A 21,258-nucleotide genomic window follows, 5' to 3' on the forward strand; every position below is an offset into this window, starting at 1 on the left:
CTATAGGTGTTAATTGAAATTTTCCCCTACTGGGATATTTTAAGATGTCTCCTTTCTTCCTGTGGAATTATACAATGTGAAACATCAAGGGAAATAACAGGAAAGGCAGTGAACAGGGAAACATGCTTTGAGAAATAGCAATGTTGGCAGAAAATGGAAGTGTCTGGGAGGAAAAAAAAATAAGATAAAACTGGCAGAATTACAGGCTGCTGCATGGACTGGTAATTAGATAGTGAGTTTATCTTCCGAGGGAAAGATATTTTTCGTGTCTTTTCCATAGAGAGGCCAAAAGAAGTCAAAGACACCAAGAGCATGAAATTGTTCATCTGCCATAAAAACAATCTTTGATGCATTGGATTTAAAAAATATATAAAATATTCCTCAGGCAGTTTTTATGGATTGTGTGTTGTTCTTATAGCTGGCAGTAGAAGATAAGTCTTGCATGTGTATAAAAGTATTTATTTATAAAATATATATGTGTGTATGTATATATATGAGTGTATATCTATGAATGTGTGTGTGTGTATACATACATACATATACTCTTTAATTCTTAACCTCTCTATGAACAGGAATTCTTTGCTGCCTATTGTGCACATTAACACTGGGTTAATTTTCTCTATCCTAAATTTAGACATTGTGTCTGAAGGATTTCCTTAGGAGCTTGGTTTCTCATCCTCAGAACTGTTGATATTTTGGGCCAGATCATTATTTCTCGCTGGGGACTAGTCTGTACCTTGTAGGGCAGTTAGCATCATTCTTGGCCTCTGCCCACTAGATGCTGGTAGCATACACCCAGTCGCGACAACCAAAAATATCTCCAGACTTGTTAAAAGGCAAAATTCTCCCCAGTTAAGAACCACTGATTTAGAGGATGCTATGCCCCTGCTTTTGGGAGGTGAGTTTTCACGTCCTTGAAAACAGTTCACCTAATTCCCCAATCTACATTAGAGGCCCTATTTTTTTTTTTTTTACTGAAGCAGTATTTTTTTCCTCTTTTGAAACAATATACATCTCTTTATAGCATTAGTGGCAGTTGGAACAATATATCTACCTTGAGACCTTAATGCCTTTTTTCTCTCTTAGACTTTAAGTGCCACAAATAATCTGTTTTGTTCACTCTGTACACGTACAACCTAGAGCAGTGATTGGCACTTAATAAATGTTTGTCAAATGAAAGAATATAATTCTCAAATATTTAAGAACCTGAAGCACAAAGCCTGACTTGGTCCAAAGGGGTTTTTCCTCTAAGGCTTATTTCAATCTACATGACAAAGCCAGTAAAAGAAATCAGGGACATTTTGAGGCTGTTGAAGGGTGTGATCGGGAAATCTAAAAATTATATTATTTGGATAGGATTCCCTGGGGTTTTTGGCGGATTTCTATTGAGTGGCAGTTTCATTCTGGAAACAACAACTCTGATATGTCACTGTTAGCCAGAGCCAACCCATCACTCTCGCTTTTTGAACTCCATCCACCATTGGTCCATGGAGGAAACAAGTTTTTTGACCAGGGTGAGGCTTAATGCTTCATTAATTCTCTGAAAGAACATGCCTCAGCACCAGGAAAGATGTGCCTGTGGAAAATAAACCTCAGTGCAGACAGCACAAGAGACCTTTAAATGCTTCTTTTCATGTTTTTTTTTTAAAAATGGAATTAAGATGCATATTTTTTAAAATGAAAAATGACTGGCATTCTTCCCACTGAAAATGGGAAGTAATTTAATTTGTTAGTGGTTTATTTTATTTGACAGTCTTTGTACATACTCGATTTGGTTTGTTACACTGAATTACCCTTTAATAATGGGCACACATAATGCCAGACTCTGCCCCCCAGGTTGGTTTGATAATTGGATGAACGACCATATTGTTCCAAGGTTTTCATGACAATGTGGACAGAAGCTATTTGGAAAACTCCTAACCAGAAAAGCCTTAAGCTGTTTTTTTGTTTTTTTGTTTTTTTCCGATGAAGTTAATTGCTACCCAGTGAACAGTCATTCCACTACCCAATTTTCCTGAGCAATGCTGAGTTCTGTAATGATGGCTGAATTCCCTGAGTGGATAGAAGGGATGCCTAAACCCCATAGCCAATAGAAAAAGTCTGAAAAATCTTCCCCAGGCAATTTCTCAGAATGAACCATTTTCCACAAATGGAAGTTAATGGTAAAAATTCTAAGAATAGCAACCATAAAGGCAGAAGCGAGACTGCCAAGTTCAAGGGCAGCTTCACAGCTTAATAACTGTACATCCTTGAGCAAGCATTATGATCTCCTTTGCTTCAGCATCCACATCTGGGAAATGGGAACAGTATCAGTACCAACCTCTTAAGATCATTGTGAAGACTCAATAAATGCTATGCCTAAAGTGCTTAGCACAATTCTGGCCAAAGTAGGTTCTCTGTAATTTTTTTTTCTTATTAGATTGCATATATCAGGCACTGTGCTAAGTTTTCTCAACAACAACAAAAAAAGCTACTGAGAGAGTTGCTCTCTCTAACATCATGGAAGGGAGCACTGACAGGGCAAAAGGTAAAGTAACAAGCCGGAGGAGGCCAGATGGCTAGAAAATGGCCCGCCCAAGATTCAAATCCAGTTTGGTTTTAAAAATTTTCTTACACCAAGCAACTTCAGATTTTGTGTTTGTGTACCCCCCAGAAGTTTGAAAACTCATGTTCTTTTCTGAGCATTTCTAAATAGATGAGAAAGCATTTTCCATTATAACGGTAAATAATTCCAAAAGATGATTTCAGGAGTATTTTGAACATAGGCAGTTTAAAATAAAACTTTTACATCACCTTTTTAATGCATCCCCTGGAATTTAAATACCATCTTAACTGAATACCCACCAATATCCATTAAAAGAGTATGTGAATTGAGGCCCCTGGGTGGCTCAGTCAGTTGAGCTTCCGACTTCCGTTCAGGTCATGATCTCACTGTCTGTGAGTTCGAGCCCGTGTAGGGCTCTGTGCTGACAGCTCAGAGCCTGGAGCCTGCTTTGGATTCTGTGTCTCCCTCTCTCTCTAACCCTCCCCTGCTCATGCTCTGTCTCTCTCTGTCTCAAAAATAAAATAAAACATTAAAAAAATTTTTTTAATAAAAAAAAGAGCATGTGAACTTCTTAAAAAGTCAGAACTTTATATTCTTTTTCTTCTTGAAACATATATATTCATTTAACTCCCCCCAAATAAATGTTAAAAACTTTCTTTGATCATTTCTGAACAAAAGTAGATTCCTAGCCCCACCCCATCTGTGTATGACTGTAAGGGTTTAAAATTTTCGTGGATATAATCATTGCTAACATTATTACTAGAACACAGTTGACCTGAACAACATAAATATATAATTCTGACAAATAATGATTAAACATAAATAGTAAAACTTTATTAGAAATTCATATTGTATCGAGCTGGGGGTGGTGGCATTTGTGGGGCATTGATTAAAGGCATCATCCACTTACCCCTCCTAGAAGTGTTTATACCTTGGATAGTGCACCATCATAAGATTGAAGATGGGCTAATGAATGTCTTTTGTGTTTTTCTTTCACAAAGAGGAGAAGGAGAACTTAGGCTGTGGGAATCTCCTGGGATGATTTTGTTTCAGAAAGGAAAATATGTGGAGGCTAGTGATAGGGGAATGGTTGCCTTTTAAACTGTTCCATATAGTTTTTGGGTAGCCATTACATACTCCTGTTTTTTGAAGATGGCCGCTCTGCCACAAAGCTGTGTTGCTTTGGAATAAGGATACTTACAGGAGGACCCAATGGCTCTCCCTTTTTGAAGATGACCTACTCTCTTCCTTGACAATGAAGTCTTGGTTCTCATTAGCTATTGGCTTTATCCTTGACTTAAAATAGTTGTCATTGGAGTGTCACGAAGGATTTTTCATTAAGAAAGCCCAGAGAAGGGCATGGTGGCAATCTTCAAGTGATGCTGGAATTTGTAACTTCCTAGCTTCTGCATTTTCTTAACTGTGTATTGCTTCTAGATGGGATAGTATAACCACCCTAGATCCTCCATTCAGCCTTATACCTAGAGCACCAAGGTCACGGTTTCCTTGCACCAAGGAGGAGGTAGACAGCTCTCATCTGTTTCTTTTCTATGTTAAACAGACATGGTTTCAGCTTCCCAAAAGGGCTTGTTAGGAACAAAAAGAAAGGGTAGGAAGTTGTGTGTTAATCTGTCTCCACTAAGCTTCCTAAGGAGCTTCCTCTGTGTGGTAAGTGCTTAGCATGTAATAAATGCTCAATACATGTCCTTTTTTTAATGTTTTATTTTTTATTTGAGATAGAGAGAGAGAGAGAGCAGGGGAGGGGCAGAGAGATACAGAATCTGAAGCAGGCTCCAGGCTCAAGCTGTCAGCACAGAGCCCAATGCAAGGCTCAAACTCCCAAACCATGAGATCATGACCTGAGCCAAAGTCAGATGCTTAACCAACTGAGCCCCCCAGGTGCCCCTCAATATGTGTTTATTGAAGGTTTTATCTGGGGCCAATATATGGTCATAACATTCCTACATGTACTTCTTAACTGATGATATGGAGACCTCCTAACCCATGATGTTAATATAGCCTATCAGTCCCAATATAAACTAATCTCAACTATTGGGACAGAGGTGGAAGCATCTGTCACACATTGACAAGGAGATATGGATAAATCCAAGCATGGATTTAAATGGACAGAAATTTTTTCAAAAGGCTCCATAATGTCAATCATGTTAATTGTACTTAACAACCAAGGGTATTCAAATGTTGGCCTACCAAACTCAAACATATTTGACCCAAGGTTACTGAACAGCTGAAATCCATTCACATCCTTCTACATATGATCTTCTCTCCCTCTTTCTTCATGACTCCATCTTCTTTCTGTTCTTTAGCTCCTATCGGGCCGTCTCTTCTCTCTCATCCTTGCCTTGAATCTGTCAACTTGCTGGGGCACTGGAGGTTGCCATGGTAAACACAGCTGTTGTTTTTTCTCTGTGAAGAGTCGGTGCATGAAGACACTTGAGTCCTCACCTCTAGCCTCTTCCCGCGGTGCATTTTCACAGATGTCGTTTCAAGTGGGGGCTTCAGGGGCTTCAGGATTCTGCACAGCTTTCCTTGTGTATCTCTGAGGGGGTGCTTTGTGACCAATGGCACCTGCTTAGGTGCTCTGGAAGATTGTGAAGAATCGCCTGCATGGTCACCAAATAAGCCAAATGACAGCAACATTCATTTTGTTAGTAAATGGCTTCTGGGAACTGAAAGATGATCTTGTATTCTCCAAGAGGAAAGGCAGGAAAGATAATTAGAAAATAGCCGGGGCAGGAAGACTGAAGGAAGGGTGGGGAGAGACAGAAGGAGTGGTGACAGACAGAGCAAGCAAGGGGTTGCTGAACCAGAAGGGGAGTCTCTATTGGACAGCTATCCCTGCTCCCTGAATCCTCCCTGTCCTCACAGTCACATCTGTCATCCAGTGCTCACTACTGAGCCAACATCTGCTGCTGTTCGCTTACAAACCACTGCAGCACAAAGATTCCTTGCTGTTCCTCCTATACTGTAAGCACAAGCCACTCTCAGGTGCTCCAACCTTTGTACTTGTTCTTCCCTCCTCCAGGAATGCTCTTCTCCAGACAGCCATAAGGCTCCCTCCCTCACTGCATTCAGATCTCCCCTCAAAAGTCATTCCCTGAGAGACATCTTCCAGAATCACCCCACCTCAAGTAGAAGCCCATCCACTGTCTACCCCCTTACCCAGTTCAGGTTTTCTTCATGTCTGGTACAGAGTAGGGACTTCAGTATTTGTTGAGTGAATAAATCACAGACACCCTCCCCCAGAAACACATGGAATCATACAGTTGCACACATGTTCTTTGCTCTCTTCTTCCTGAGCTTTTGTGTGTGCTGGTCCCTCTGACTAGAGCACCCCCGACTCTGCCTGATCGAGTCCTACAAACCCTCTGTACCCTGCCTGCTTTCATAGCCCTCTCCTTTCGAGGTCTCCGTTGACCTCCCCAGGTGGACACATAACCCATTTGGCCAACACGGCCTGGGCAGTGCCCACCGACCTCCGTCACAGCACAGATGCCCTGCACTGAAATGTCTCTTCACTTGTCTCTTTCCCACACACCCCAGTGGGCTCTTCCAGGGCCTACAATAGAGAGCCACCAAGGGCTTAGACTCCAGAGTCAAGAGTGCCACGTATGTGTACCAACTGTGTGACTTTACACAAATTACTTAACCTTTCTGCCCTCAGTCCCCTCATCTGTGCAAAAGGGATCATAATATGTACCAACATAAATCACAGGATATTGATGAGAATTCTCTGATGAATTGCTGGAGTGTTTATATTTTTCTTTTTTTTTTTTAATTCACTTATTGTCAAGCTAGCTAACAGTGTAGTCTTGTAATTGCTGAAGTGTTTAAAACATGTTAAGCTGTTAGCTGGGGAAGAGGATAGTGAGTGGAGGATGTCCTGTTTGAGGTGGGCTGGGCATGGAGGGCCTCCCTCAGGGGGGATAACTGAACAGAGACCTCACTGCTGAGAGAGAGGCAGTGGTGTGGTTCTCTAGGCTCCTTACATCCCACTAACATTACAGATGAGATCTATTTCTGTAAGCTTTATAGCAGGTTAGACTCTGAGACCCCTCTCTTGGGACCTGAGATGTTATCATCTGATTTTCTAACATGATGCTGGTGGTCTTGCCCACTGGGCTAGTGTGTTCATCCTTTGGAATCAGGCTCAGCACAATGAGCTGTAACTGAATCAAGGTCCAGAAGGAATATGAGGCACCTGAGGGAGGGACATGACCAAAACCCAGCAGTGCACTGCAGAACCACCTTTGAGGGCCAAGGACTCTCTTCTCATTGCAGGCACAATGCAGCACTGGCCTTGTCTCACAGTTGATTCTAGCCTTGTCAACCACAGCCAACATTGCTCAGAAAAGAGGCTTTGAACTACAAACTAAAGGTCCTGGCTTGGTCCTGGGTTTTGTCCAATTCTTGTCCTGTCATTTGGCAAGAAGGGGCCTCTGGTCCTGTGGAGAACAGTTCAGGCACATGGTATGGGGAAGGGGCAGAGGAAGCTCTGGGATGAGAGGTAGAAAGCTGGGTGACCATGGACAATGTACATCTGCTGATTTTAGGTACTGCCTGGGCCAGTCATTTTCAAACTTTACTTATCCACAGAAATATTTATTTAAACATGATATAAATGAGAATCCAAACGTACTATCAAGAGCAATGACGAGGGTAAAGCCTTGACAACCACAGCTTGCCATTAAATTCCCCATCCCGATCACACACACATGCACACGCACACACACACGCACAGACACACACACACGATGGCCCTTCCAAGATTCATTGTTCCATGATTCAGTGTCACATCTCTATAGCACAGAGTCCTTCCAAAATATTAGGCTGAACCGGAGGCAATAACTGAGATTTGATGATTTTGGACCTGCAAAAATGGCAAGATCACATTTCACACTAATAGTTTCGTCTGCACCATTGTGCTCACTCAGGAACCAAATAGCCTCGGTTCAGCTCCTCAGTGTACTGTATGTGTGCCATTGGACAGGATACTTCACCTCCTTGATCCTTCCCTGTAAAATGGACAAGCAGAATAGTCTTCCCCAGTGCTCTGCCCAAAGAAGTCAGAAGGCTGAATGAAGCAGAGCCCTGGCGTTGGGGCTGGTGAGCTCTGACACAGTGCTTGGCCAATAGCACAGAAGCCCTCCATCAGTGTCTTACAGAGAAAGCCCTAATGAGGTCCTGTGGGCCCAACTGAGAGAACAGTGTCCTATTCTTCTCCCTGCCTGGCCTTGAAGGGAGTATGTAGCCAGTGCAGTTGGAAAACACAGTCCCAACAAGGCTTCCCAATCAGTCATCCCGTCCAGTTTGAACCAGACCCCCACTCTTCCTTCCTGTGAGGGGCATCACTAGGCAGTGGGCAGGTCTTGACCTGGACATGAGAATGGTGCTGGCATACCATGAATGACATTCCTCCCTCTGCCTTATCTAAGTAAGGCATTAGAGGCTCCCTCCCCAGATACCTACGCGGAGCCTTCCCTATTAAGTGGTACATCATGGAATATGTCAGCCTGAATTAGCAGGCAGGCCCATCACGTTAAGCTGACGCTCTGGGCTGGCAGTTCCCACTTTGTAATGCCTCTTGATCCTGGCCGTCACGCTCCCTCCTTGTCACCACAGCCACGGGAAGCCTCCGCCGACAATGCACAGTAATGAAGGAGGCTCAGGGAAGAGTTTAGGAGGAGCCACAGGAAGTCCTTGCAGATTCCATTTCTTCTGGGGCCCTGGGGAGCCCACTTTGAGCTCTGCTACCTCTGGGAGGGGGCCGGTGGGGAGGCAGAGGATGCGCAGGTAGCGCTCAAAAGCTCCAGGTGGGGCGTTCCTTTATGACAGACTACAAAAGCATGACATGTGTTTTTGGAAGTACACGGAATAGTCACTCCTATTCAAATACCAGGTACACCTACATCACCTAACTGAGGTTTGTAGAGGCAGCTCAACTACAAAACTCTGACTACTGCTACCGTTATTATTATCAGTAATAGTGTTGATTCCGTAAATTCTCCTGGCAGCTTATTTGTGTCACTTACAGAGCATTTATTACTTCCTGCCACGTATGATATTTGCATGTGGTGTGATACATTGGAAGGAGCACTAGGTCTGCAGTCAGGTAGGCTCTGGTATTAAATTCTGACAATGCCTCATAGCTCATAGCTGGGCAACCCTGGGCCACTGACTTAGCCTCTCTGAGCCAGAGCTTTCTCTTCGTATTAATACTCACACCACAACCTATTTCACAGAGCTGTTGAAAGGATTACCATAAATAACATCCGCAGAATGATTGACAGAGAGGAGTAAATGCCCAATAAATACTTTTGGGTAGAGTTCCCAAGAACAGAGTCACTTTTTTTTTTATCCATTACAAAGTCTTAATTCAGATGCACCCTTAATTGGTGTTGGATGGTATATCACCTTCCTTTCCAAAACTTACCTCATTTGCCCTCTAACTTGTTCTCCCCTGTACATCAAGAATCATCTAATCAAACTTTATCATACCACAATCATTGGAAATCTTTTTAGTTCTGCCCATTTCTCTAAGGATAATGGCAAAAATTTTGGGGGTGGGGGCTTGCCTGTGACCCACCCTATAACTTCATCTCTTACCATGGTTCCCATCACTCTCTCTGTCTTAACCACATTGACCTATTGACCCTTCATTTTGCTTTACCCCCACCCTAGGACCTTTGCACATGCTCTTGTCCCTAACTGGAACATTCTTTCCTCCCCTCCTGGCCTAGTAAACCTGTTCTCATCCTTCACAGTCATCCATCCAATACTTCTTCAGCAACAGCTCTCCAGGCCTCCCTGACCATGTTAAATCCTCTTTTGCATGATATCATCTATTTGGGGGCACTTACGACATTTTGTTGTGACATGACTTCCTATCTCCCTCCTCTGTCTAGCCCTGCTCTACGAAGGCAGGAAGTGTCTGGTTTGGTTCACTGGTTGGATTCTCTAGGACATTGTATGGAGCCCAGTAGATGCTGCTCAAAGAACAAGAAGGCAGGTGAACCAGAGAGCATGTTATCTCCACAGATCCCAGTGACCTTTCCTGATAACTAGGGCACAGTGGGTCTTATTGGTTTTTCAAATAGTATGGCCCAGAGCTCAGGAGGGCCAAGTTAATCACCCATGGTCACACAGCCTTTCACTCTGTGGTCAGTCTGTGATGAGAACCAAGGTCTTCGAGTTCTCTCCCTTCCTGAGCTTATGCTCTAAAACCATCATCCATAATTGGCATAGAGGGCACATGAAGGCTTGCCTTTCCCTCCCTGGTCTGGTGTTCAGAGGATCCCCACCACATCCTACATCCACATCTCAAGCCAACTCTGTCTCCCAGGTGTCTAGCACCAGAGCTGTATAGGACTCTGAGTTCTCTGAATTGTTTATTTATTTAAATTATTTAATTTAAAATCTCCTTCAGAGGTGATCTGAACTCCCTTCAAGACTGAACTGGGAGAATTATGTTTTGTCAAAGGTTATACCTTTGAAGTGAGTACACTTCACAAAATGTAACCTTTGTTCCTGCCCTCTTCCCTTCACCCCTTGGGATGAAACAAATTCAGAAGTTGAAGCCTTAATCAACTACCTGGTAGCAAATTAGTCGGCAAGTTAGCTCAGCTGCAAGAGGTGACTTCCTCATAAAGGAAATTTTGGTCCTTTTTTTTTTCTTCTTTCTCTTAAAGGACAACATCTGTGTTTTGTGTTTGTTTTGTTTCGTTTTTAGTCTGTCCCCGGCCAGGCATTGCTGTTCTCCCTCACCTTCTCAGGAACCAGTTCACCCAGGAGTTGTCAGAAGTGCCCTTGAATTCACAGAGAGAGTCAGGGGGTGCGCCTGGGTGGCTCAGTCGGTTAGGCATCCAACTTGGACTCACGTCATGATCTCATCATTTGTGGGTTTGGGCTCCGCGACATGCTCTGTGCTGACAGCTCGGAGCCTGGAGCCTGTTTCAGATTCTGTGTCTCCCTCTTTCTCTGCCCTTCCCCTGCTCATGCTTGCTTGTTCGCTCTCTCTCTCTCAAAAATAAATAAACTTAAAAAAAAGAAAAAGAATCAGAAGAGTCTGGGTCTTCTTGTTCATATTTGCCTGGAAGACCTTCATGTGTGGGAAATGATTTAACTGCCTGATTCTTTGACCTGAGGAGAAGAAAACATTTTCTTACATATTCTTATTCACTCTTTCAACAAATAATCACTGAGGACCCTTTAGATATCAGTAAGCTGACCATATAGTTTATTGTCCAAATGAGGATAGTTTTGGTGTGAAAGTGGACACTACCTGGTTCGTACACTGGGTAGTAAATATAAACCAAGATTTTTCCCAGGTAAAACAAGTTGTCAAAGAGTGCCATGTATGATCATGGCTGAATTTTAGAATTAACTATTAGAATCTTGGGTGATTATATATTTTCACAAAATGCCCTTAAAGATTGGGGGGGGGAAAGCCAGGATGGGGTCTAGACCTCCAAAGCCATGAAGTATATATATGTAGGTCAAAGTTGAACTACATATTTCTAAAATTTTCCCACAACTTCCTTTTCCAAGTACATTTCATGTTTAAAACAAACAGGCAGCTTGGAACAACAGCTCTGGAAGCTAATGCCTGATCAGTAGCTTCTAAGCGTACTTTCTCTAAGATGAGGCCACCTAGAAGGTCCAGGGAAAATGCTTAGAATCTATAAAGTATGAAATTGCCCATGAAGGCTAAGTGATGATGACATCTTTTGAGAAAGAAGTAAAACTAAAAGTAGCAGAGGGAAAAATAAAATTAAAAAAAAAAAAACTAAAAGGAACTGAGGAAACAGGAGTATGTGATTTATCAGTCTGCTTCTCTAACTTCAAGCTTTTTAAATGTGATTATGATTTTGTGTTGTGATGATGAAGGACATAAACATGCGGACGTTTTCCCTAGTGAAGAACTTTGGTTCTGAAGTGATTTGTTTCTCTTGCATCCCAGGTGCCTGTTCTGAGACCCATGGACCTGATGGTGGAGGCCACCCCGCGAAGAGTATTCGCCAATGCACACACGTATCACATCAACTCCATATCAGTCAACAGCGACTATGAAACCTACATGTCAGCTGATGACCTGAGGATTAACCTTTGGAACTTTGAAATAACCAATCAAAGTTTTAGTATCCTTTCCTTGGGGTCAATAACCAGTTGGCTTGAATCATATGTATTCAGGTATGAGCAGGCTTGGGGGGAAATAGAAGAGAGAGGAGCAGTCACAACCACAGACTCCTAGCACTTGTGGAGAAAGAACTATGCTCTTTTAAATTACATTGGCGTCCATCTTTCATTGTAACAAAGTTAGAGAAGTATTGAATTACTAAAATAGTGGTCCAGGACTAGCTCTGGATAGGAAGTCTGAATCACTTCCTTTATGCAGAGGAATTTGTGTGTCATTTGTGTGTCATGAATTAAAATCAGTTGTGACTTTATCAACTATAAGATAAGACCCTAGAATTCAGTTAAGATTCCTTTCTCTTGTTAAAGGATCTATAAATGGCCTGTATGGACAGCATGGACCACAGGTACACATGAAATGGTTTTCATCGTATCATAATAGTAGAAATAATACTGGCTGCCACTTATTGCATTCCAAGCACTGCAATAGGAACTTTATGCATAGAATCTCATTGTTTAAAGTATTATTTATTTGTTTTGAGAGAGAAAACATGGGCAAGCAGGGAAGGAGCAGGGGGAGGGAGAGAGAATGTCCCAAGCAGGATCAACACTGTCAGTGAAGAGCTCAACGCAGGGCTAGAATCCATGAACTGTGAGGTCATGACCTGAGCCGAAATCAAGAGTTAGACGCTCAACAAACTGAGCCACCCAAATGTCCCACATAGAATCTCATTTTGAGAAGTACACATATCATAATATTACAGCCTGATGAATTTTCACCCAACACACACATCTGTGTAACCAGCATCCGGATCAAGAGACACCAAACTTTACTAGCAGTCCTCAAGTCCCCAACACACTTCCTTCTAGTCTTCATACACCGAAACCCTAATGTAAGGTTTCTTTCTTCTATCAAAGAAACCCTAATGTAAGTATTACTATCTCCTCTGTTAGCTAAAATCCACAGATATCAAGAAGATGTTGAATGAATGTCTGAGCCAACATTCTTACTCCATTATGATGACCCGCTCTTTAATAATATGGATCGGTCATTTATTCACTACCTGCCCTGTGGTCTGTGCCACCACAAACCTGACTCTTCACTTGAATTTCCATTCCGTTCATGGTTTCTCAACCCAGGAAGCTGAGCAGCTGACCTAGGAGTCAGTATGGATTCTTTTCTCTCCCTCACCAGCCTCCATGCCCCCAGCCCAATCTGTCTATGAGGGCTGCCTATGCTTCCTCTGAAATATATCTCTAATCAACTCATTTCTTTCCATTCTGCTCCTCCTACCCTATGGTGCTGTAGGCCATTATTCCTTCCTCTGTGTGACTGCAGCAATCTCCTGTTCAGTCTCCATTTTTTCTTGATCTCCTACATAGTTCATGTTCTCATAACAGAGTGGACCTTTCAGTATTTAATTTAGATATCATTCTCCCCCTGTTTAAAACAGTCTAGTAGCTTCCCAATGAATTTGGAATAAAATCCAAGTTCTTTACCTTGAACTGTAAGATTCTAAATGAAATGGGCCCTGGCTCCCTCTTTAATATCCTATCATGTCACTCTCCCCGAAATCACTGTGATTCAGCCAATTAACCTCTTTTCTGTTCCTGGATAACCTTGTTCTTATATCTCTTCTTTGTATTTGCTGTTCCCTCTTTCTGGAATACTCTGTCCCTGGAGTTTACTTGGCTAACTACAAGCCATCATTCAGACTTCCATCTAATGTCATCTCCTCAGAGGTCCTTTTCCAGTAACTTACCAGTAGTCCCCAGTAGCCCTCTCTCCTTGTTATCTTCACAGCACTTATCACTATTTGAAATTGCTTTTTTACTTGTGTATTGGGGTTTCCCCATATTTGAGTATAAATTCTATGAGAGAAGGGACTTTGTATGATCCATTCCTGTAGCCCAGTACCTAGAACATTCTCAGACACAGAAAATACCATTTTGGTTGGATAGGTCAAGTTTGAAGTGCGATAGGTCACTGAAGTGCAACTATCCAGTAGATAGTCGATGGTGAAATGTAACCAGGAAATCTCACTTTAAGAGTATGTTGGTTAAAGTAAAGCTCTGAATGTTGTGATATAAATAGACCTCATAGTGACTCAAACACATAAAAGATGACTTCTGTTATAATGGAGTCATTATGATGATCACCACCAGCAAGCATCCTCCTCCAATCAGTGAATCAGAGAATTAGGTCCTTCCACCCTGCAGCTCCCCAGTGTCACCAGGCTTACTTGCAATCAGGACAGCAAAGGAGAAGATGGTAGAGAACCACACATGGGAGCCTCTTTTGAGCCAGGCCCTCAAATAGCATGAATTCCATTGGTTAGAAGTCAGTCACATGGCTACCTCTAACTGCAAAGCAGGCTGGGAAATGTAATATAGCTATGCATGTAAAAAAAAAAAAAAAAAAAAAAAGATTAACCTGGTTTGGTACACAGTTAGCTAGTCTAGTCTCCACCACAGAGGAGTGCTAGATACTTGCCCAAGGCTTTTTTTTAAGTTTTTATTTAAATACCAGTTAGTTAACATACAGTGTAACATGAGTTTCAGGTGTATAATAGAGTGATTCATCACTTCCATACATCACCTGGTGCTCCTCACAACAAGTGCACTCCTTAATCCCCATCACCCATTTTACCCCTCACCCACCGCCCTCCCCTCTGGTAACCTTCAGTTTGTTCTCTGTAGTTAAGAGTCTGTTTCTTGGCTTGCCAAGGTTTTTTAAGGAAGGCAGCTTTAAGCAAGTAGTGGCAGTGATGGAGGCACTAAGACCTGACCCTCAGGACCATGACTGGCATCTCTTGTCGTTCACAGAGTAGATTCTACATACTGTCTGAGCCTCCGACAACCTGCCTACAGATTGTGCATAGAAGTGTGGCTGCTAATAGAATGAATGTGGGTGGTGGTTCCCTTTCTCCTTTTACATCTTTTCCGAGAGCCAGAAATCTGCTCAGACTTAGCTGCTGTCACTCTGAGTGCCTGCTGTCCCCAATCTAGATGACATGTTTTCTGGATTTGCCTCTAGGCCTTCAAGAGGGAGGGGGGTTTCTTTAGGCAATTTGGGAGACAGATGCCTGGGGGAGAATGCAAAGGGGAAATATTAATAGCACAATTTAGGTTATATTCTGCAGATGTGTGACAGCCTGCCAGATGCTGGCATACAAATGAGACTGTGCCATTCACCCTTAAAACAGCCATATGTAAAATAATTATTGTCATCATGAGGATGATGATCACTGATATCTATATAGTTCTTTTCAACCAAACCGCCTTAAGCACTAAGCTGACTGTACAAACTGGGCCCCTTTTGCCTCTCGTCACTGCAGTGAAGCCACCTCTGGGGTAGGAAGCGGCCATCTTTCAAAACACCTTCAGAAAAAACACCAACCACCAGGCAGGTCTTTTTGAATCATACATTGTTTACTACCATTTCTATAATGCCATTTATCCACTAAGAAGGCTGTCAAATATGGCTCAGGATAGAATAATGTGGGATTCCCAAAGCATGGTATGAGTACCACTGGGGTGGTAGGAACACTATGTGGACTTTTTTCATTTTTATGGTTAGGTATTTACAGTCATGAGTACTAGAAAATACAGCTATCATATCAGTCTGATGACTTCATAGATACTGAAAACACTTAAATTACAAAGTAAGTTATATGTGAAGAAAAGTAGATAGTAAGACAAGTGGTCTTGCAGTCTTGTTTAAAAAATAAAGTCACAAGTTCCAGTGCCTGGCATTTTGTGTGACATTGGCCATTGGCATTATGGTTGAGAACACAGGCTTTGGAGTCTCAAAAGTCCTTGAACTTCTGAAAGTCCTAAAGCCTAAAGTTCACACTCAGCTCTACTGCTTACTGGCTGTGTAAGCTTTAATGTGGTTCTTAACTTATCCAACCCTCTGTTTCATGATCTTGAGAGAGAAGCTTTATAAAAGAGGATTGTGAGAATTTTTTAAGGTGTTTTATATATATATATATATATATATATATATATATATATATATATATATATGTATATTTTATCCATATATACATATACACATATATATATGGATAAAATTATCCACATATATAAAACATTTATATTTTAATACGTATATGTGGATAAATTTTGTATATACAGTTGACTCTTGGATCATGGGTTTGGACTGCACAGGTCCACTTACATGCAGATTTTTTTTTTATAAGTACAATACAGTACTATAAATGTATTTTCTCTTATGATTTTCTCAATAATGTTTTCTTTTCTCTAGTTTACTTTATTGTAAGAATACAGTGTATAATATATATGGCATACAAAATATGTATTAATCAACTTATGTTATTGGTAAGGTCAACAGTAAGGTATTAATCATTAGGTTTTAAGGGAGTCAAAAGTTACATGTGGTTTTTTTATTGCATGGGAGTCAATGACCCTAGTCCCCACATTGTTCAAGGGTCAGCTGTATATAAAATATATCCGTGTGTGTGTGTGTGTGTGTGTGTGTGTGTGTGTGTAGAAAGAGAGAGAGATACACATATGCTTGTGTGTGTATCCATATACACACATAAACACATATGCTTAGGCCAGTACCCTGCTAAATAAATTATAAACAGGCTTAAACAAGCATGATTCTCATTAAAAGGATTCGGAAACTAGAAAAATTGAATGTTAGTATGGTGGATGCTACTCTGCTAAATTTATTGTCTGGGTCCTCTTCTTAGTTCTTGATGTCTCCTTTGGTTCTGCAGTTGGATGTTCTTCTCAAGATGTTGCTCTTTATACCCTAGTTACCACATATTTGAAGGATCTCTGAGGTCCAGGGTTTTGCGTTTAATACCATATCAGATTAAGGCATTCCTAGGCCTTTGACACCTGGTCTTGAGTCCTCTCCCTTCCTTCCATAGCTAGTCTGTCTTTGTCTTTTATAATAGGTTCTGGCCTAAAGTGGTCAAACTTTGGCCTTAATGGGTTAACTATTTCAGGACAATAATAACTCATTTCTAGATTAGTGATATTCTAGGGCAAGAAGCAGCCATAACTTTTCAAACTGTTTTCTGTGGTATACTTAGGATCCTTTGAGCTCTCTTCCCAGGACTAAGAATGGGTTGACCTTGGCTCTTACCCTGTCCAATATAAGAGCTATTAAATAGGCTCCTATCAAGTAAAAGTAAAGGTACACCTCTCGACAACTGTATACTGAGTACCTATTCTGTTCCAGGCACTGCACTAAGCCATGGGGGTACAAAAGTGAAAAGAAATTTTCTGCTTTCAGAATGACATTCATCAAATAATCCCACTAATGAGCATATAATTACAAACAGAAGTAAGTCCTTTGAGGAAAGGAAATACAGTCCTGTGTATGCTTCTTTTTTGAACTCTGATACAGATTTCAGGGAATAAAAGGAGACTTTGCAGAGGAACTGATTACTGAGTTAAGATCTGAAAGAGGAAAAAAGGTGTGGAGAGATTGGTCTAGCATGTACAGAGGGCGTGTGACAGGAGGGAGTGTGGCAATGTTGGAGAAACTCTAAAAAGTTCATTGTGACTGAAGGCCAGAGAATGTGGTGGAGCATGATGCAAACAAGGCCAGAAAGGTTAGCCACATCTTACTCAAGTCTGGTCTCTGGTCGTGAAACAGAGGATTTCTCTGAGAGAGGACATCTGAACTCTAGAGGTACTTCATCATTGGCCTTGGTCTTAGCTCCCCTGTACAACAGCTTCATTTGTCAACTGAACTGAGGCCCTTTGGAACTTATTCCCTGATGAGGGGACCATATAACCTCAATTCCTGGCTTCTGTCTCTTCATAGTACCATGGACAGCGGCCTTCCTTTTAATCTGGTGGGATTCTGCCAGGCAGGCTTTGAAGGAAGCTGTGGGGCCTAATACAAGTTTGTCTCCCTTGTTGCTGCTGTGGCTTTCATCCACAAATGTACATATCAATCTGAGGCTGGCATTTAGTGTAAAAGGAGAATATTCCATTGACATATCCAGAACATTGGTCCGTGTGTCCCAGGGCAGCCTCCTCCTCCCCATTAATAAATGTACCCTTGGTACATTTTCCAAGTTTTCCAAGGCCTAGTGTTTTGCTTGACCCTCTGTGCCTGCCAGACCTAAGACTTCTTGAGACAAGGTATTTATCTTTGCACATAGATATCTATGCACATAGATCTCATGTTGTCAGGGAAGAGGGCAAGAATGAAACTGTACACTTCTTGGGCTTTTTGAGCTTCCTCAGAGCAGTAGGTATAGCTTCATAATCAGGAGTGCTTAGTAGTTAGTAGTAGTTAGCTTAGTAGTTAGACTCCAGAGTCAGATTCACTGGATTGGAATCCAATTTTGTCTCATACAATCTTTGTGACCTTAATAAGCTGCTTAACACCTCTCTGCCCCTTCATTGTCTCATCAGTTAATGGAGATAATAAATACCATCTATCTTATAAGGTTGTTGTGGGTATTAAAGGAAATAACCATGTAAATTTCTTAGCCAAGTGCCTGGCACAGAAAGAAGGCCTAATAAATAGTAGCTATTATATTTGAAACATTTCCCCAGCCCCTTGTTCGTCTAACCTTGTTGCTTGAATCCCATTCTCTCCTAAGAAAACCACAAGCTGAGGTGATTTACAGTATCTAGGCCTGGCATCTTGACCTATTACTGACCTGTGGATTTTCTGCATTTTAAAAAACTAGGCCTTGAGAAGGCTGCTAAGTCACAACAAATGAAAGTAATTTATTGAAATTTAATAACTTAAATTTATTGAGCATCTACCATGTGCATGAGAAATGCCAAGATGAATAAAACTCCATCCCTGATATTATGATTTTTGTAATCTGAAAGGGTAGATGTATCATGCAGAGTTCAATCAGAGAAGCAAAACTGTTGGGAGAGGTGTGTGTGTGTGTCTGTCTGTCTTTCTACAGAGAGAGGGGTGGGGGATAGAAGGGAGAGGGAGAGAGACTGACTTATTACAGTGAGTTAGCCTTGCAATTGTGTGACTGGCCAAGCAAGTCCAGGGTCTGTAAGGCAGTTAGGCAAGAATGAAAAATCACAAGGAAGCTGGAAGAACGTGAGCATGAGTTGAAGCTTGTCCACACATGGACAGTGAGGAGGGAGAACAACTGTGGACCCAGCAGCCTTTTGGAGTCTCTTCCTTTAGGAAAGCCAAAGCTTTCCTTTAAATGTCTTCCAAACTGATTAATTCAGGCTCACCCAGGATCATCTTCCTTCGATTAACTGAAAGTCGACTCATTGGGGCCTTTAATCACATCTGCAGAACTTCTTACAGCACCTAGATTACAGTAGCACATAGATTAGTGTTCGATGGAATAAGTGGGAGAAGGTGTGTGTGTACTGCAGAGCAACTGCTTCTTCCCTTTTGTCCTCCAACCCTCCTGAGCCCGTGTTAGCCCACGGTAACCAGCAACATCCTAGAAAGGGAACTCTAAGGATTGTAGTTCAGCCTAACCGAGTTAACATTCCTCAAAACCAGCGAAGTGATTAGGTGGACAGAGGGAGACAGTCATGTGACCACACTAGGGAAGATCAGACCAACAGTTTTCAGAGCCTGTATTAAATACCAGGTATGTGATACACATCATGTGCTGTAGTTTTCTTCCTCTTTTTGTAAATGAGTTAACAAATTTAAAGGCTTTCAAGATTAGGTAATGGGTCACAGAATTTGGGATTAACATTTCAGTCTCATTTCATACTCCAGTATAATGTACTCTATCACACCATCTCAAATTACTCAAATCTAGTAATATGGGTTACCTGTTAGGTGTATTCAAGGTTCTGTGGAGGCATGGAACAGGAAGAATGATGAAGGAAAGGCTAGACTGCTTCATAAAGAAAGTAACATTTGAATTGACCTTTGAAGGGGTATTGGGTGTTTCCTAATGGTGGAATTCAAGCTCTGTGTCACATGAACAGGGAAGGGTCTGTGGTTATGGGATTTTCAAGTGCCCCCTTCCCCAAATCATGGAGGCCATCTCAGCCCAGTATCTTTTGTAGCTCAGTACATACTTATAAGCAGTAAGTAAGATGGCCCCGTGACATATTTTTTGTCAGCCTCTCCTGTTAAGCCTAGCAATTGGCAAACCCTCCATAAATATTTTCACGTTGGCTTTTTTTAAGCTCTTAAAAGAGGAATATCCCTTAGAGTCCTCTTCAGAGGTTGCCAGTATCTTATCATCAAGTAACATGTCCCTTCAGCTAACAAGATCTGGATGCTTTGTAATCAATACTTAATATCCAGAGATTACATTCAGACTTTAAAAAGAAAAAAAAACTCAAAGCAATTCATGTCCCCTAAAAGGAAATCCTACTTTATTATGATTAGTTCTCAGGGCCAAAATAAGGCTGTTCTCCGCCTTCAGTATTGGCAGACTCTAAGCGCAGAAACATGAAAAGCCTCAACTGCGCTTGAAGATAGGTATCTTTCCCAGGCAAACATAGATTTCACTCACCAACCTGGCCTGCAGAAAGGCCTCTTTTTTGGCTTTCCAGTGCTTGATTGGCTTAGGCAGGGCTTAGAAAGGAAACAAAACAAACAAACAAAAATCTTGTTGGTATCAGCAAAATCAGCATGGATAAAGACAGAAGCATATGAGGACATCCCCTTCAAAAGCCCACAAAACTAATGCATATAAAGCTATCTGTGGAAAAATAGGTGCTTTCTGTGAGGGATGGGATTATTCAGTCGACTATAAAGCCATTTAATATCTTTCTCCATGAAATTATTTCATAATCAAAATTCTCAGAGGCTTTCAGAGTAAATAGAATGATGCCCATTCAAAGGCAAAAAAAAAAAAAAATTGAAGCGTAGAGAGAGAAAATGACTTTCCCACATTCTCTGAGCAAAACAGACTTGGAATCACTATTGACTCCCAACCTCCTGACCCAGTTTTGTTATAAGCACAATATTTATCACAGTATTATCTTAAACTTGACCCATGGTGATGAGGCTTCTGCTCTCTTAATTTTCTCACAGATGGTTCTAACACAAGCAAACTACTTTTTTAATGTTTATTATTATTTTTTTTATTTATATATGAAATTTATTGTCAAATTGGTTTCCATACAACACCCAGTGCTCATCCCAAAAGGTGCCCTCCTCAATACCCATCACCCACCCTCTCCTCCCTCCCACCCCCCATCAACCCTCAGTTTGCTCTCAGTTCTCAACAGTCTCTTATGCTTTGGCTCTCTCCCACTCTAACCTCTTTTTTTTTCCTTCCCCTTCCCCATGGGTTCCTGTCAAGTTTCTCAGGATCCACATAAGAGTGAAACCATCTCTGGAAAGCAGTGTGGAGGTTCCTCGGAAAATTAAAAATAGACCTACCCTATGACCCAGCAATAGCACTGTTAGGAATTTATCCAAGGGACACAGGAGTACTGATGCATAGGGGCACTTGTACCCCAATGTTCATAGCAGCACTCTCAACAATAGCCAAATTATGGAAAGAGCCTAAATGTCCATCAACTGATGAATGGATAAAGAAATTGTGGTTTATATACACTATGGAATACTACGTGGCAATGAGAAAAAATGAAATAATGTTTAT

At 41.6% G+C, this 21,258-nt stretch overlaps 1 protein-coding gene across 11 annotated transcripts in view; it reads left to right on the forward strand.

Annotated features, from left to right (window-relative positions):
- Positions 1–21,258, forward strand: part of PPP2R2B (protein phosphatase 2 regulatory subunit Bbeta) — a 462,912-nt gene that overhangs the window by 392,804 nt on the left and 48,850 nt on the right. For all 11 annotated transcript variants that reach the window (XM_086701139.1, XM_086701128.1, XM_025924130.2 and 8 more), the window contains one exon: positions 11,523–11,700. In XM_086701139.1, coding sequence (XP_086557265.1) covers positions 11,523–11,700 — 178 coding nt within the window. The remainder of the gene's footprint in view (positions 1–11,522; positions 11,701–21,258) is intronic.

Source organism: Puma concolor, chromosome A1 (assembly GCF_028749965.1).
Source record: "Puma concolor isolate L17-30 chromosome A1, mPumCon1.1.hap2, whole genome shotgun sequence".
Lineage (NCBI taxonomy): Eukaryota > Metazoa > Chordata > Mammalia > Carnivora > Felidae > Puma > Puma concolor.